We start from the raw sequence: 14,357 nt of genomic DNA, 5'->3' as shown, positions 1-14,357 counted from the left end.
CCAACGCGTCTGCCCAGGCGAGAGCATTCGATGGATATCTGTGTCAGTAAATCTTTGGAAGGCAACAAAGTCGCTCTTAGCACTCATGTTGAATAGGGCATACACGGTACGTTGTTAGCTTCTTACAGGCATAAGATGCTACTAGATGTATCATCTGGCTGCTACACTTTACACAGGTGATCCAGGGATACTGTGCCTTGATCCTGCTGACAACGGAATCGTCAGAGTCAAAAATGACATTGCAGGTATCCAAAAAGTAGTAGATCCAATTCTCGAGTGGTATCTTTCTATCTTTGATAGCTTTCTCGACAAGCTCAAAGACTGTTTCTGCTCTTGACTCAGGGCTTCCGACCATGTCCTGCCGGTCAACTTCTATTTCAAGTTCTGAGCTACAAAATATGACGGCAACAACAAGTTGTTTCACCACACTGACATCGGTTGTCTCATCGATAATGACCGTGAACTGAGTTGACTCGAGTTTTTCGCAAAGAACACCATCAAAATAAGTCCGTAGCCCTTGACGAACAATGTTAGTTGCCTTCTGTTTTCCAATAGCATTCTTTTCAGTTACAGACTTATTTGGCAGGCTTTTCACAAGTGGAACTAGTTGGTCAACCACCGTAACAATATATTCAGCCTCTATAGTTCAGGGTTCCTGGGTGTCGAAAGTACCATCCGGTTAATACCAGCTAAAAGGTGATTTCTACCGGTATTGTGAAAATCAAGTGGCACGGATAAAATCAAATAACTGGCTAAAATCAAATTTCTAACTGCTGCTATGTGATTTTGGTAGCACTCCGCTATTCTAAGACTGTCATGCTTTTTTTAGGTATTAAAGAAACCGTGTAACCACGTGTAACATTCTGTCAGTAAAACAAGAAGGCAAAGCTATGATATTACAAATTCTGTTCTTGAAGTATTCTATTTACTAAGTGCGTATCGTATCAAGGTATACAAAAAAAACACCTCCTCGGTTTCCAATAGCTTCCTCGCTTTAATATAACACAGCACTAACTCCCTGTATAAATATATCGCGGGAATCAACTTGACCTGATGACTCACTGCATAGCTCACGGTTGCTTGAATAGTGGATACGACTTCATCGTGTTAACCCCAAACCATTTTCTGGACTGGAGTAGGTGAGCTAATTAGTCCGGGAATCAACCCTGGTTGAAAAACAGTCGGAACGGAAAACAACAAAGAAACAACAGTAAAGATTGATACTTAAAAAGATCAGTTTGATTTGAGAATAAAAACAACTAAGTTCAATTCTTACGTAAAATCTTAGAAAATCCGTCAAAATCTGGAAATCCTACAGATCAAATTCTCATCCGTCGAAGACCCAAAAAATCCGTTTTTGACGGAAAAATTCGTCAAAGTGGACAGCCAAAAGTGAAACCTTTTGCTTTTCACTTTTCTGGGTACCCGGCTGACTCAGCCGGGTACCCAGAACAATCCGTAGGCAATTTCTCTGGAAAACATCTAGTACATTTCCGTCCGCTTTTCGGAGCGCCCATGCTTCAGAGCCATATTTGAACACTGTCACACTGTTGCTTCCAATATTCTAATCTTGGTTTGCAGACTTACCTTCCTATTCTTCCAAACTTTTATTAACTATGAAAAAAAAACCTTAGCTACATTAATTTTCTACTAAAAACATTAATTTTAAAGCCTATTCTAGCACCCTGAACTCGCAAAACCTCTAAGAATTCATTCATTTTGCTCAAACTTTCATCTAATATGCTTAAATCATCAGCATAATCAATGTCCAGGAGCGTTTTTCCTCCCCATGTGATTCCATGGTCTCCAATTGCCTTTTCTGTGCTCCTTAAGACGAAGTTCATCAAAATGATCCATATAAAGGGGGATAGATCACAACCCTGCTTAACTCCTGATTTAATACAAAACCAGTTGCTAACCTCATTTCCTACCTGAACCGCAGCAGTATTATTCTCGTACATAGCACATATCACTTTAGTGTATATTCTGGTACACCATACAAGGATAAGACTTTTGCTAACGCTCTTCTGTCAACAGAATCAAAAGCTTGCTCATAATCGATAAACTGAGGACCAAAGGTTTTTGACAACGAAGAGACTTCCCAATTATTAACCTAACAGTGAAAACTTGGTCGACACATCCTCTACCTTTTCTAAAACCGTACTATTCTTCCCTTAAAACTTTGTCTACAGCATCTCTCAGTCTAAAAAGTATCACATTACTCAGTAATTTTTTACCTACAGAGACCAGACTAATGCCTCAATAATTACGACACTCACTCTTGTCACCTCTCTTATACAGTGGTTTAATTAAGCTTTTCCTAAAAGCATTAGGTACTTCCACTTTTTCAAAAATCATGCTCATAATCTTCAGTAGCTTATTCCTAACCTCAGAGCCACCATATTTAAGAAACTAATTTATCACACTATCAGCACCTGGAGCCTTATTATTTTTTAATCCTTTTAGTACTGTCGCTAATTCTTCCTCAGTAAACATATCTTCCTTCACATCCAAGGTATCACAAACTTTTTCATTTTCATCCATATCTTTTCCTGCAACTGTATCTCGGTTTTGCATATTCTCCAAATTTTCCACCCATCTTTCTTTAACTTTTTCTTTATCACTAATTGTGGCCCCATTTCTATCTTTAACTTGGACTAGTCCAGATTGACTACTCCCTTTCAATTTATTAACATGCCAGTATAATATTTTACTATTATGCCGTCTAGCCGCATCTTCCAGATCCTCAGTAATTTTATCCATGGCCTCCATTTCACATCTCCTTAGTTCATATTTTAATGCTTTCTGCACTTTCTTTATATTCCTTTTGTTTTCATACAACATATCACTCAGATAATTCTTGTACATACCCCTTCTACTCTCTATTACACCTAAAGCTTTTTCACTAATATTCCTAGTTGCAGTCTTAGCACTCTTCCCTAAGACGCCATCAGCAACTTCACAAATTATTTTTCTAAATTCTCCGAAAGAAACTTTTGAAATTCATATAGCCAAAATTTAACCACAAGTCAAAATTTAATCATAGAACAAGGAACGTGAAGAGATTTCAGAGAATCAGGTAACGAAATTATGGACAAAATGGCTATCTCAAATTTTTATGATCCATTTGGGAAAAGAGGGCTCGGGGGAGGGTCAGTAGCCCGCTGAATCACCTTTGACTCTTAGACAGGAACTCGAACTTTCAGTTTTCCAGTCAAACGAGTTTCTTCCAAAGTTTATACAACCGTCCTTAACATTGGAGCCTTAAATACCCCGGGCATAACTTACAACCCGTGTCCCCCGGGTTCTGGGGGGTTGTGCCCCCCCCCCACCAGATGTCTATTTCAGAATTTTGATCAGATGCATTTGGGGAAAATAGGGCGTAGGAAGGGGGCTAGTAGACCTCTAATTACTTTTGACTCTCAAGAAAGAACTAGAACCTTCAATTTCCAATCAAATAAGCCTTCTTAAAAGCTTACACAGCCATCTCTTCCACAAAAACTTTATATACACGTGGGGTGAAAGTTAAAACCCTCGTCCCTGGGCTCTGGATGGGGAGGGGTCGTTTCGACCCTGGAGGCATCGTTATGTGATCTTTGTACTATTTTGAACAAAACTGATGTCCCAAAATTTTGATAAGATGCATTTAGAGAAAAGAGGGCTTGGTGGGGGAGCTATTTGCTTTGCGTTCACTTTTGACTCGTAAAAATGGCATTAGACCTTTGGATTTTCAAACAAACAAGCCCTGTCCGAAGTTTATGTGACCGCCCTTTCCAGAAAAACCTAATATGCGCCTTGAGCGTTACATACGACCCCCCACCCTCCTTCAGGTTCTGGGGGGCTGTGTCAACCACAGAAGCATTCTTATGTCATATTCATGCCTGGATGCGAGTGTGAGTGAGTGATCGGATGTAAGTGTGGGTGATTTAGAAGGCCAGTGTGAGTGAGTGAGCGACTAAATGAGTCTGAGTGAGTGAGTTTGAGTGTGTCGACCCACAGTTATTGTTTTTAATCCTTGGACTATTTTGAACAAAATGGCTGTCACAAAAATTCGATCGGGTGCATTTGAGCAAATAATGGCAAGATAGGGGGGGGGCTGGTTACCCTTCGATCACTTTCGACTCCTAAAAAGAGAATTAGAACTTTCAATTTCCATTCAAATGAGCCTCCATCAAAGTTTATACAGCCAACCCTTCCATAAAACATTATATGTTAACTACAAACAATTAGGATAACTTACTGCCCATACCCCAGGGGCTAGGGGGGAGTGTTGTCCCCAGAAGTACAGCTATTTAATTTTAGACTGTTTTTAACAAAATAACGGTCTCAAAAGTTTGATTGGATTTATTTGGGGGGAAATGTGTAGGGGGAGGAGGGCTGGTCACCCTTCGATCACACTTTGACTATTGAAAAAATTAGAACTTCCGATTTCCACTCAAATGAGCCTCCCCGAAAGTCTATACAACCACTCCTTCCATAAAAACCTTATATATTAACAATAGGAAACTAACAAAACTTATACCCCTTTCCTGGGGGGCCGAAGTTCGCCCTGGAGGCATAGTTATTTTGCTTTTGATGTATTTTGAACAAAATGGCTATTTGGAAAATTCTGATCGGATGCATTTGGGGAAAAGAGAGCGCGGAGGTGGATAGTTACCTTCAGATCACTTTTTATATTGAAAAGGGAACTAGAACTTTCAATTTTCAATCAAGTGAGCCGCCTCCAAAGTTTAAACGACCACTCCTTTCATAGGAACCTCTTATTCCCTCGGGACGTAAATTACAACCCTTACCCTGGGCTCTAGGGGTTGTGTCAACCCCGGAGGCATTGTTATATGATCTTTGTATAACCTGGCATCGGGGTATGAGTGTGACTAAGTGAGAGAGTGTGAGTACGAGTGATTGAGTCGGAGTGAGTGAGTGTGAGTTTGAACCCCCTTGTAAGTGTGAAGGTCTATATGAACACCGCTTCCATAAGGACCTTATGTACCCCCGGGGACAACATGGCTATCTCAAAATTTCGGTCGGATAAATTTGGGGAAAAGAGGGCGTGATGGTGCTAGTAGAGCCCCGAAGGCTTTTGACTCTTAAAAGGGAACTAGAACTTCCAATTTCCAATCAAATGAGCCTCTTACAAAGTTTATACGACCACCCCTTCCGTACATACCCCCAGGGTATAGAGTGCAACACTCGCCCCGAACCCTGGCGTGTAGTGTCGGCTATACAGATACTGTTATCTGACTTTTGGACAATTTTTAAAAAAAATCTTGACCAAATATTCAAATTTTCCCCAGAATTTGGATTACAATCCAATACTTGAATTTTAAGCAGAAAAACCGAAAAGAGGACACTATCAATCAATATACAATTTCTGTTATATTCAGTTCAACAAGAAGAAATTAGGGGCTTGTGGAGTCGTTAGCCTACCCCACATCCTGTATGGGCTTGGCCTTGGCTTGATTTGAAAATGATAACAAATTAAATAATAAAAGATTTTTCAATTGAAAGTAAGGAACAGCAATAAAACATAAAATGGGCATAAATTATTCAGTGTATACGGGAAGTTTCACACTCCTCAACACCTTACTCTTTATGCCAAAGATTGACTTTTTGTCCGAATTATTTAAAAACAACAACTGTAACACAAGGGCCGCTGAATGAGAATTAACAGCTTTTTAAAAGCACTAAAAACATTGGAAGGGGGAAATAATGCCTGCAATGAATGATTTTTATCGTCTTAAGTTTTTATGTTACTCCTTACGTTCAGTTGAAAAGACTTATTTCTTTTTAAATTCATCTCATAGAATTTATTTTTATATTTTATTTCTTTTAATTCACCTTTTCGTGTTTTATGGAGCCGATGGCTGAGTTATAATAGCCAGGTAGACATTAGTCTACCTGGCTACAAGAAATTAAAATAAAGAAAATTTAGTTTGCTTAATTGTTTAATTGTAAGATTAAAAAATCAGGATACCAAGATAAAAAAATTAGTTTGGTTGATTGTCTGAAGTAAGGAGTTTAGTCTATCTTAAATTTTCTTGGTTCTGACTTGGAGTTTGATTCCATGCTACCGATATTAAATCAAAGAAAAGGCGGCCCTTAAAGATACTTCAGACACGAAAATTTGATGTACGCCTTATGGACACGTTCTCGATCTCAAGGGGTGAACTGGCATCAAATACTATAGCTGTTGGCACCAACTCTCAAAACACGAAAACAAAGGAATTAAAATAAATAGAAACGTAAAAAAAACACTACAGAATATTCTACACCATGTATTCTGCCTATATTTTGGAATATAGGCGGAGTGTTCCAAAATCCTTCTTTTCTTCATTATTTCCATTTGTCTTACTTTCTCTTTCGATGCTCAATTGCTTATACGGAGGGAATTTTCTGCGGAGGACATTTTCTGGGGATAATAATACGTGGATAATTTATCGGAGAGAATTGTCCACGGGGGTAATTTTCTGAGGGAGGGGGAATTTTCCGAGAAGAGTTAAATTCTCCGAGGATAATACGCCCAGCACCCCCTGCAATATGCCCCGAAAGAAGAAAAGTAATAGATTTTACTGTTCCTGGGATATTGCTCTTTTTACAATCTGGATAGGCTACACATATTGTTGTTGATTTTTATCTAGTTTTAAATCGCCTTCAACTTTTTCTAAAATTTCAATTTAAGATCCTATTCCATTACTGAGATATCGCATTGTGCATCTTTGTGCCATCCTGACGCACTTAAACTATTTTGATTTAATTACATAGTTGTGATAGTAATATCAGGGTCACGAGCTTTTGCGCTAAAATTGTCAGTACCGCCCGTAGTCACGGTGTCAAATAGTAGCAGTTGCAAGTTGTTGCAGTCGCAAGCAGTCACATTTGCAATCCTAAGCAGTTCCAAATCGTCACAGTCACAAGTAGTTGTTGTTGCAATTAGTCATAGCAGTAAGTAGTCACAGGTGCAGTCGGAAGAATAAAAGCTCTGTATGACCTTCCAGTACCTCGCTAGTGACGAAAAAAAAAAACAGCAGAAAAAAAGATGACACATCAGTACTGTCCATGCAAAAAAAATTGATGTTTTTTGTTGTTTAAGGGGGGAGGCTGTCATTTTTCTGAAAAGCATTTTGTCCTAAGCAATTTTCGAAGGGTTTCAGGCTTTGTTTCACGATTCCTGCAAATTTGTTTTCAAAATAATATTTTACTATTAAGATTAATCAAAATAATAGTTACCATTCCTGAATCAGCAACAAAAGGTAATTTTTTCTACTAGATATTATTTTTCAGCGCATTTTAAACTTTTTATTACTATGAGACGTGGCGCACTCTTTACTGGGCTGCAGTTGTCACTGGAACCATGAATATATTATTGCATAATATTTTGCCTTAGCTACTGTTTTAATTAAATGTGTTTTGAGTTCATTTATTAAAAAGAGCTCAGTTTTCTTGTTAAAAAAATTAAAATAGGCTATCAAGAGTCAATGCAGCCAGATTTGTTTTCGATTGAAGTTCCCCTGGTTCTGAAACTTCAATCAAGATGTCTTTATAGCCTGAAATTTGTACAGATCAGCTTTAGAAAAACTGGAAATTTTGCTCTAAGAATCAATGCAATGACTTTTCTTCAAAAATTAATTGTTCTTTATAAGCTTACTTTAGCCCCCCCCCCATCCGCATAAAAACAGATTTACTTGATCCCCTCGTCCAATATTCCTTTAAAGTTTCTGCTGGGTTCATTAAAATGTCATCTGAGATACTGTAGTCTCTTATATCGATATCAAACGTATATGCAGGTTTCGCAGGTCGTATCTGCAAATTGCAGATATGATATTTTGACAAATTTGTAGCTTGAACAAAAAAAAAAAAAAAAAAAAAAAAAAAAAAAAAAAAAAAAAAAAAAAAAAAAAAAAAAAAAAAAAAAAAAACACCTGGAATTTGTCCGAAAGGTACTCCGACGCAAGATATATCCCTTATAATATCTTGTGAATAATGCAACGACGACGGCTCTTCCATTGCAAATGATTCTTCGGGTGTTGTTTCAGCAGATGTAGATTCTGGCCCATTTTTGTCTTCGTTTTCTTCATCTAGAAGATACTTTCGTAAAAAACAATTCACTAGGTCTAACTGTATGTATTTTTTTTTTTTTTAATTTCGGCTTACGAAGAGGTTTGGTTTACTCAAACTTCATATATTTCAGCAGAGTCGTACCTAAGGGTAGTGGCGTAACTTCATCAAAATCCTGGGGGAGGGGGCAAAGTTGGAGCCACTTTTCACAAATAAAGGTAAAATGACAATGAAAACTGAAAAATGATCCATATATTACCATAAAGGCAAAGATATACTAAAGAAAACTTACCTTTTTCTCTAGATACTTAAATTATGCAGCCTTATCTTAGTTTTGACAAGATTTTTTGCGGGAACTGAATTTCAGCTGGGGGTCTGGTAAACTTGGTTTACTTGGGTTTGGAGGGGAAGTTGCCCCCCCCCCCGCCTAAGGGTAAAAGTTACCGAATTATGAATTTTATTTCCAGAGGGAAAGGACATTTCCAACTTTTTCTTAAAATACAGGAAAGTGGAAATCAAGAGTTTAATACTAAAAACTTTTTTCAAATATTTTGAAAAAGAAATAAAAAAAAGGCGTAATAAAAGAAATAAAAAAGCCGTTTTCCTATAATCTCTCAGTAAAAATTTATTTTGACTTTAAGGGGATAAAAAGTTATTTGTCATGTAGATCATATTGAAATCAGCTGTGTTTCATCATTCGGAAGGCTAAGATAATCTACATTGAATCAATTTTATCGTAATATTTTCTCTGGGGAAAAATTAAAAGTAACAGTGAAGAACTTTTACTGAAAAAGATCTTTCATTTTCCAATGAAAATATTCAAATGAAGTATTCTGATGGATGTAAAAACCAAGGTTAAAGCTGGGAAGGAAGAAAGAACCGTTACTTCTCAGCGTATGGAATCGATATTCACACAAAAACTAGCTCAAAGAACTGACTCAAGACAATTTTTTATGTCTTTCGAATGATACACAACTACTTTTGCAAAATAGATAAAATAGCTTTAGGTTGTTCTAGCTTGATTTGAATTTGCTTGATTTGGTTACACTTCTCTAAAATGAGGTCATTCAGTTTTCAAACGGATATCTCATGTTTGTTGTTGACAGTTCTGACACGCTGTAAGCGTAGTGCTAGTACCCAGGGCGTCATATAAGGAGGGGTGACGCCTCCCAATGGTTTCATCCAGTCGGTAAAAAAATTCAGTCGGTATAGTGAAGCGAAACGCCACGTTTCTTTTTTTTTTCTCTCTCTCTCTCTCTTTTAATAAGAGAAATTGACTGGTGGAAATGTACGGCGTAAAATTAAAGAAAAAAAAATCTGTCTCAGGTGGTAAAAAAAAAAAGTAATTTTAATAGCAATATCGACAGAAACAGTGAGTAAAAATGACGAGCCAGACGGTAATCCACCCCCCCCCCCAAAAAAAAACAACAACATTTTGACCAGTGATGCCTCTGCTTAGGACCTTAGAAATCTACACAATTACTTAAAATTGCCCATAGCATACAGAGAGATAACTAGATTGTTGGAGTTTAAACTAGTTTATTAGTTTTAGATCTTATATTACCAGCTGCTCATATCACCGCTGTTGACACTTCTGAGGTAAATTGTAATTCGGTCTATTATTTTTATATTATGTTTAATTGCTTTATACTAGAAGAAAATTTCTGTCATTTTCATTGGTATATTTCACTTTTATTGGTATATATTTTCAATATCATCATTCAAGACATTTTTTACTCCCAAAGCGGGACCGGGTAATTCTCGGGAACAATAAGACCTGATGCCGAAAGGGTAATTTTATCAGTCTAGCTTTCGAAATGAGTGCTAGTAAAGGTAGAAATTTAAAATGGGTTTGAGCTCTAATAATATGTAGGTAAGCCTCTATGTATATTAAGCGAGTATCCCTTTGCTTCCATCAAAAAAGGGGCGATATTTTAGTCAAGTAAGAGCAAGTATGATTCTATGTATGAAATTACCAAGTAAAACCCCCATTCATCCTGTTATAGCATGGTTCTTTCGGTGATAAATTAATCTAATTTTCTCGCATAAAAATATACTTTGATGTAAAAATCTTGTACCCCTATTAAATGCCATTGAAGGGTCGAGATATATTCCAACGGCAAGGGTTAAATATAACTTAATCAATTTTCGTCAGATATTGGGCTTAAGAATTTAATGATACTCCCCATCAGGTGAAGGGTTCACACTAATGATTCATTCTTGGCAACCGATAAATTTGAATGCTGTTATATTACGAGCGCTTTCACAATAAAGGAATACTTTTTCTACATTAAATGTTTGATTTGCAGAAAGGGTGGTCTATTTCCATATTTAAAAATATGGCTTGCACTATGTTAACCAGTAAATATCTGTTTGGAAAAGGGGCATAGACTGAGCATTAGCTAGTTGCCAAAAAGCGCAACTTTTAACGTCTGCTTTGTGTGGTAAATTGTCTGCCTAAACAAATTGAATCCTTGCATCAAATATCTATGTAAAGGCGTCTTTATCCAGTTGACATTTAATTATTATTATTCTTTATGTTTGATTATTTCCAAATGTTTATGGAACAGTTAAACAGGCACTAGCGCAAAAAGCTATTTCCGCCCCCCTCAGTTTTTTCTCATTTCTTTTTTTTCACCATAGTCTACCCATCTTTGGGCGGGATTATACACTTTCAAGCCTCCCCTGAAATAAATTGCTACGGCTGTGCTTGCATTCACTACTTCAGAAAAATATTTATACATAGTTTAAGTTGACATTGCAAGAACTGTGTTAAATTACCCTCCGCTCTTTTTTTGCTGCTCAAAACAGTGCACTCGTTTTCTGAGCTCACAAAATATCTTCGAAATAAATTTTAAATTGCGCCCTACCTTTCCAACCCCATTACCTTTCCCTACTTTTCCCACCCTATTAATGAGGACTGCAGGTTCTCATTTCAAAGTTTTGCAAATGAATATAAAAAACTAAAATTTCATTTTTATTTCAGGAAAAATCAGAGCAAGGAGTTCCTCCCAGCTGAGACTAGGAGCTAGTCTCAGCATGCATTGTGAACTTGCGGTCTCTTCTGCATTCCCCAACCAAGTTGAGAATACGGCCCCTGCGGCCACCACCACGGTGAAGATGCGGGCATTCTACGCTCCGACAAACTCATGATGAAGATGTTGTAGGGCCCTCGGCATATTTTTCATACACCTTAATGTTTTAGCCATACAATTTTCACGTGCGACAAGAGGATGAGATAAATTTGTCAGCCTATTAGAACATTGAGAGTCCAGGACTCACCTAAATTTTATAGACTACTAGCTGTTGGGGTGGCGCTTCGCGCCACCCCAACACCTAGTTGGTGGGGGCGCTTCGCGCCCCCCCCCCAAGCCCCCCCGTGCGCGTAAGTCGTTACGCGCCATATTAGTTACGCGCCATTGTAGTTGTGTCCCTATGTCCCACCTGTGAATATAGATATATATATATATATATATATATATATATATATATATATATATATATATATATATATATATATATATATATATATATATATATATATATATATATATATATATATATATATATATATATATATATATATATATATATATATATATATATGTTTTTAACTACGTAAAACTTGCGAATATACAACATTCTTTGCTGTCCCATTGTCTGTGCATATAAATAGATTGTCAGGTTTACCGACTCTTGAACATGCAACATATAATGGTCCATGGGAAAACAATCCGTATTCAGATCTATACCTCATGATTCTAATGATTGCCCTTGAGCTTTGTTGATGGTGATTGCTAATCGACCATTCCCTGAGTCGCCATCGTCATTTATATATCCCCCTGTGCACCCCGGCGTCCCCTTTGTAGTTATGTCCCTGTGTCCCGGTCGTCATTTATATTCTCTGTGTCCCGGTCGTCATTTGTGTCCCGGTGTTCCAGTCTGTGATTTCTCTTTGAGTGTCCCGGGCGTCATTTATATTCCTTGTGTCCCGGTGTCCCGGTCGTCATTTATATCCCCCTGTGCCCCCCGGCGTCCCCATTGTAGTTGTGTCCCTGTGTCCCGGTCGTCATTTATATTCCCTGTGTCCCGGTCGTCATTTGTATCCCGGTGTCCCGGTCTGTATATACATTCGTTTTTTAGTTTTGTTTTTCTCCTTTATTTTTTTCCTTTTTTCTTTTTTTTCTTTTTTAGTTTATTTAGATTTTTAGATTTTTTAGTTTTTTTATTAGTTTTTAGTTTTTTTGTAGTTTTTACCATTTTTTTAGTTTTTTTAGTTTTTTTTTTTACTTATGTCCTGGTCGTCATTTATACTCCCTGTGTCCCGGTCGTCATTTGTGTCTCGGTGCTTTGTTGATTGCTAATTTATATTATATTTATATTTATATTTTTTATATTTATTAATATTTTTTTAGTTTTCTTTTTCTCTTATTTTTCAGTTTTTTCCTTTTTTTTAGTTTTTTCTTTTTTAGTTTTTAGTTTTTTTTGTTTTTTACCTTTTTTTAGTTTTTTTAGTTTTTTAGCTTTTTTAGTTTTTTTATTAGTTTTTAGTTTTTTTTTAGTTTTTGCCTTTTTTTAGTTTTTTCAGTTTTTTTTTAGTTTTTAGTTTTTTACCTTTTTTTAGTTTTTTTTAGTTTTTTAGCTTTTTTAGTTTTTTTTCTTTTTAGTTTTTTTTGTAGTTTTTACCTTTTTTAGTTTTTTTTCTTCTTTTGTATTAGTGTGAAATAATTCAGACGTCATATGCGGACAAACACGACGTCACTCGACAGACAGACAGACAGACATAACCCACAAACAACTTATTTTTATATATATTTATTCATATTTTTTTAGTTTTCTTTTTCTTTTTTATTTTTCAGTTTTTTCCTTTTTTTTAGTTTTTTTCTTTTTTAGTTTTTAGTTTTTTTTAGTTTTTTACCTTTTTTTAGTTTTTTTCTTTTTTAGTTTTTTAGCTTTTTTAGTTTTTTTATTAGTTTTTATTTTTTTGTAGTTTTTGCCTTTTTTTATTTTTTTCAGTTTTTTTTTAGTTATTAGATTTTTACCTTTTTTTAGTTTTTTTTAGTTTTTTAGCTTTTTTAGTTTTTTTTTTCTTTTTAGTTTTTTTTGTAGTTTTTACCTTTTTTAGTTTTTTTCTTCTTTTGTATTAGTGTGAAATAATTCAGACGTCATATGCGAACAAACATGACGTCACCTGATCCACAGATCCACACACAGACAACTTATTTTTATATATATAGATTAAACAGAGCCCTCCGAGTTCGATGCTACTGTTGTCCCTCAAAGCAATAGCTAAAGTAATGCATTCTTTTCGGTTTAATAAAGGGAAAACAGCTTGGGGTGTTGAGTGCCTTATTCGTCAGTTCTGAGTGCTTTGAGGTGCCCTCCAGTCCTAAAAGAAACATGGATAATCTAAATCTAAAAGATTAAAAGAAAAATGTACAAGGTAACTACCGGTAAATACCTACTAATCAGTAAATATAATAGTAAACTCCGTTCTGATTTTTAAATCATTCTGTTTTGTTTCTTTCTATTTTATTTTTTTCTCAAAGAAAACCAGGGTGCCTCACGCTTCCATTTCTGTTTATTATATTATTTACAATTATTAACTCCTCCGTTATAAATATAGCAGCACTGTTAAAATTTCAATGATGGTAGTACCTTTTTCAAGCTTAACGGTTTTAATTAAGGTTTTTTTTAACATTTATGTTTATTTAAATGTTTCTAATTTTTGAATTTATTTCAACAAAAAATACATTAATTATGCATTTAATTTGTCAGTTTTTGGTTTTCTTCTTCTTCTATTCCGCTGCTGAATTTTTCATAGCAAGGTAGAAATAGTATATATGAACTCCCATAGAGAATTTGATATGCCTTGTGAATACCTTGTGTGCAACTGAAAAAGGAGTACTTACTAAGAAAGGATCTCTGAACTCGACAAGTGCAAAGGAGATTGAAAGGGCAAGATATATGCCTCAGAGATGCCAAATTTGAGCCAACAAAGAATATCCATACAACCTGTAATAAAGCATCATTGATCAAAAGTGCAGGTGATATCTAAGGATTAAGTGTATCTTTTTTAAGAAGAATTTGTCTTGTCTTGCAATTCATTTTAGAAAGGTTTTCCACCAAAAAAGTTTTTCAAAAAAAGTAAAGAACTAAATGAAACCAAAGGTAAGCAGAGATTAAGTCAAAAAAATTTTCAGTGTGAAACTAGCCTACCACAAACTACCATCAATAAATAAATGAAACTCAAAATGAACAAAAATTGCAATAAATAACTAAGTCGAGCTCAAAACAAGCGG

At 35.8% G+C, this 14,357-nt stretch overlaps 1 protein-coding gene across 3 annotated transcripts in view; it reads right to left on the bottom strand.

Annotated features, from left to right (window-relative positions):
• Positions 1-14,357, bottom strand: part of LOC136026348 (chaoptin-like) — a 125,198-nt gene that overhangs the window by 54,153 nt on the left and 56,688 nt on the right. For all 3 annotated transcript variants that reach the window (XM_065702861.1, XM_065702860.1, XM_065702862.1), the window contains 2 exons: positions 13,968-14,070; positions 7,920-8,075 (listed from right to left, as the gene is read on the bottom strand). In XM_065702861.1, the coding sequence (XP_065558933.1) occupies positions 7,920-8,004 (85 nt within the window). In that variant the 5' untranslated portion in view covers positions 8,005-8,075; positions 13,968-14,070. The remainder of the gene's footprint in view (positions 1-7,919; positions 8,076-13,967; positions 14,071-14,357) is intronic.

The sequence above is a fragment of the Artemia franciscana genome, chromosome 4 (genome assembly GCF_032884065.1).
Source record: "Artemia franciscana chromosome 4, ASM3288406v1, whole genome shotgun sequence".
In the NCBI taxonomy this organism is placed as follows: Eukaryota; Metazoa; Arthropoda; class Branchiopoda; order Anostraca; family Artemiidae; genus Artemia; species Artemia franciscana.
The sequence above is the reverse complement of the archived record's forward strand: the minus strand, read 5'-3'. Positions and strand labels throughout refer to the sequence as shown.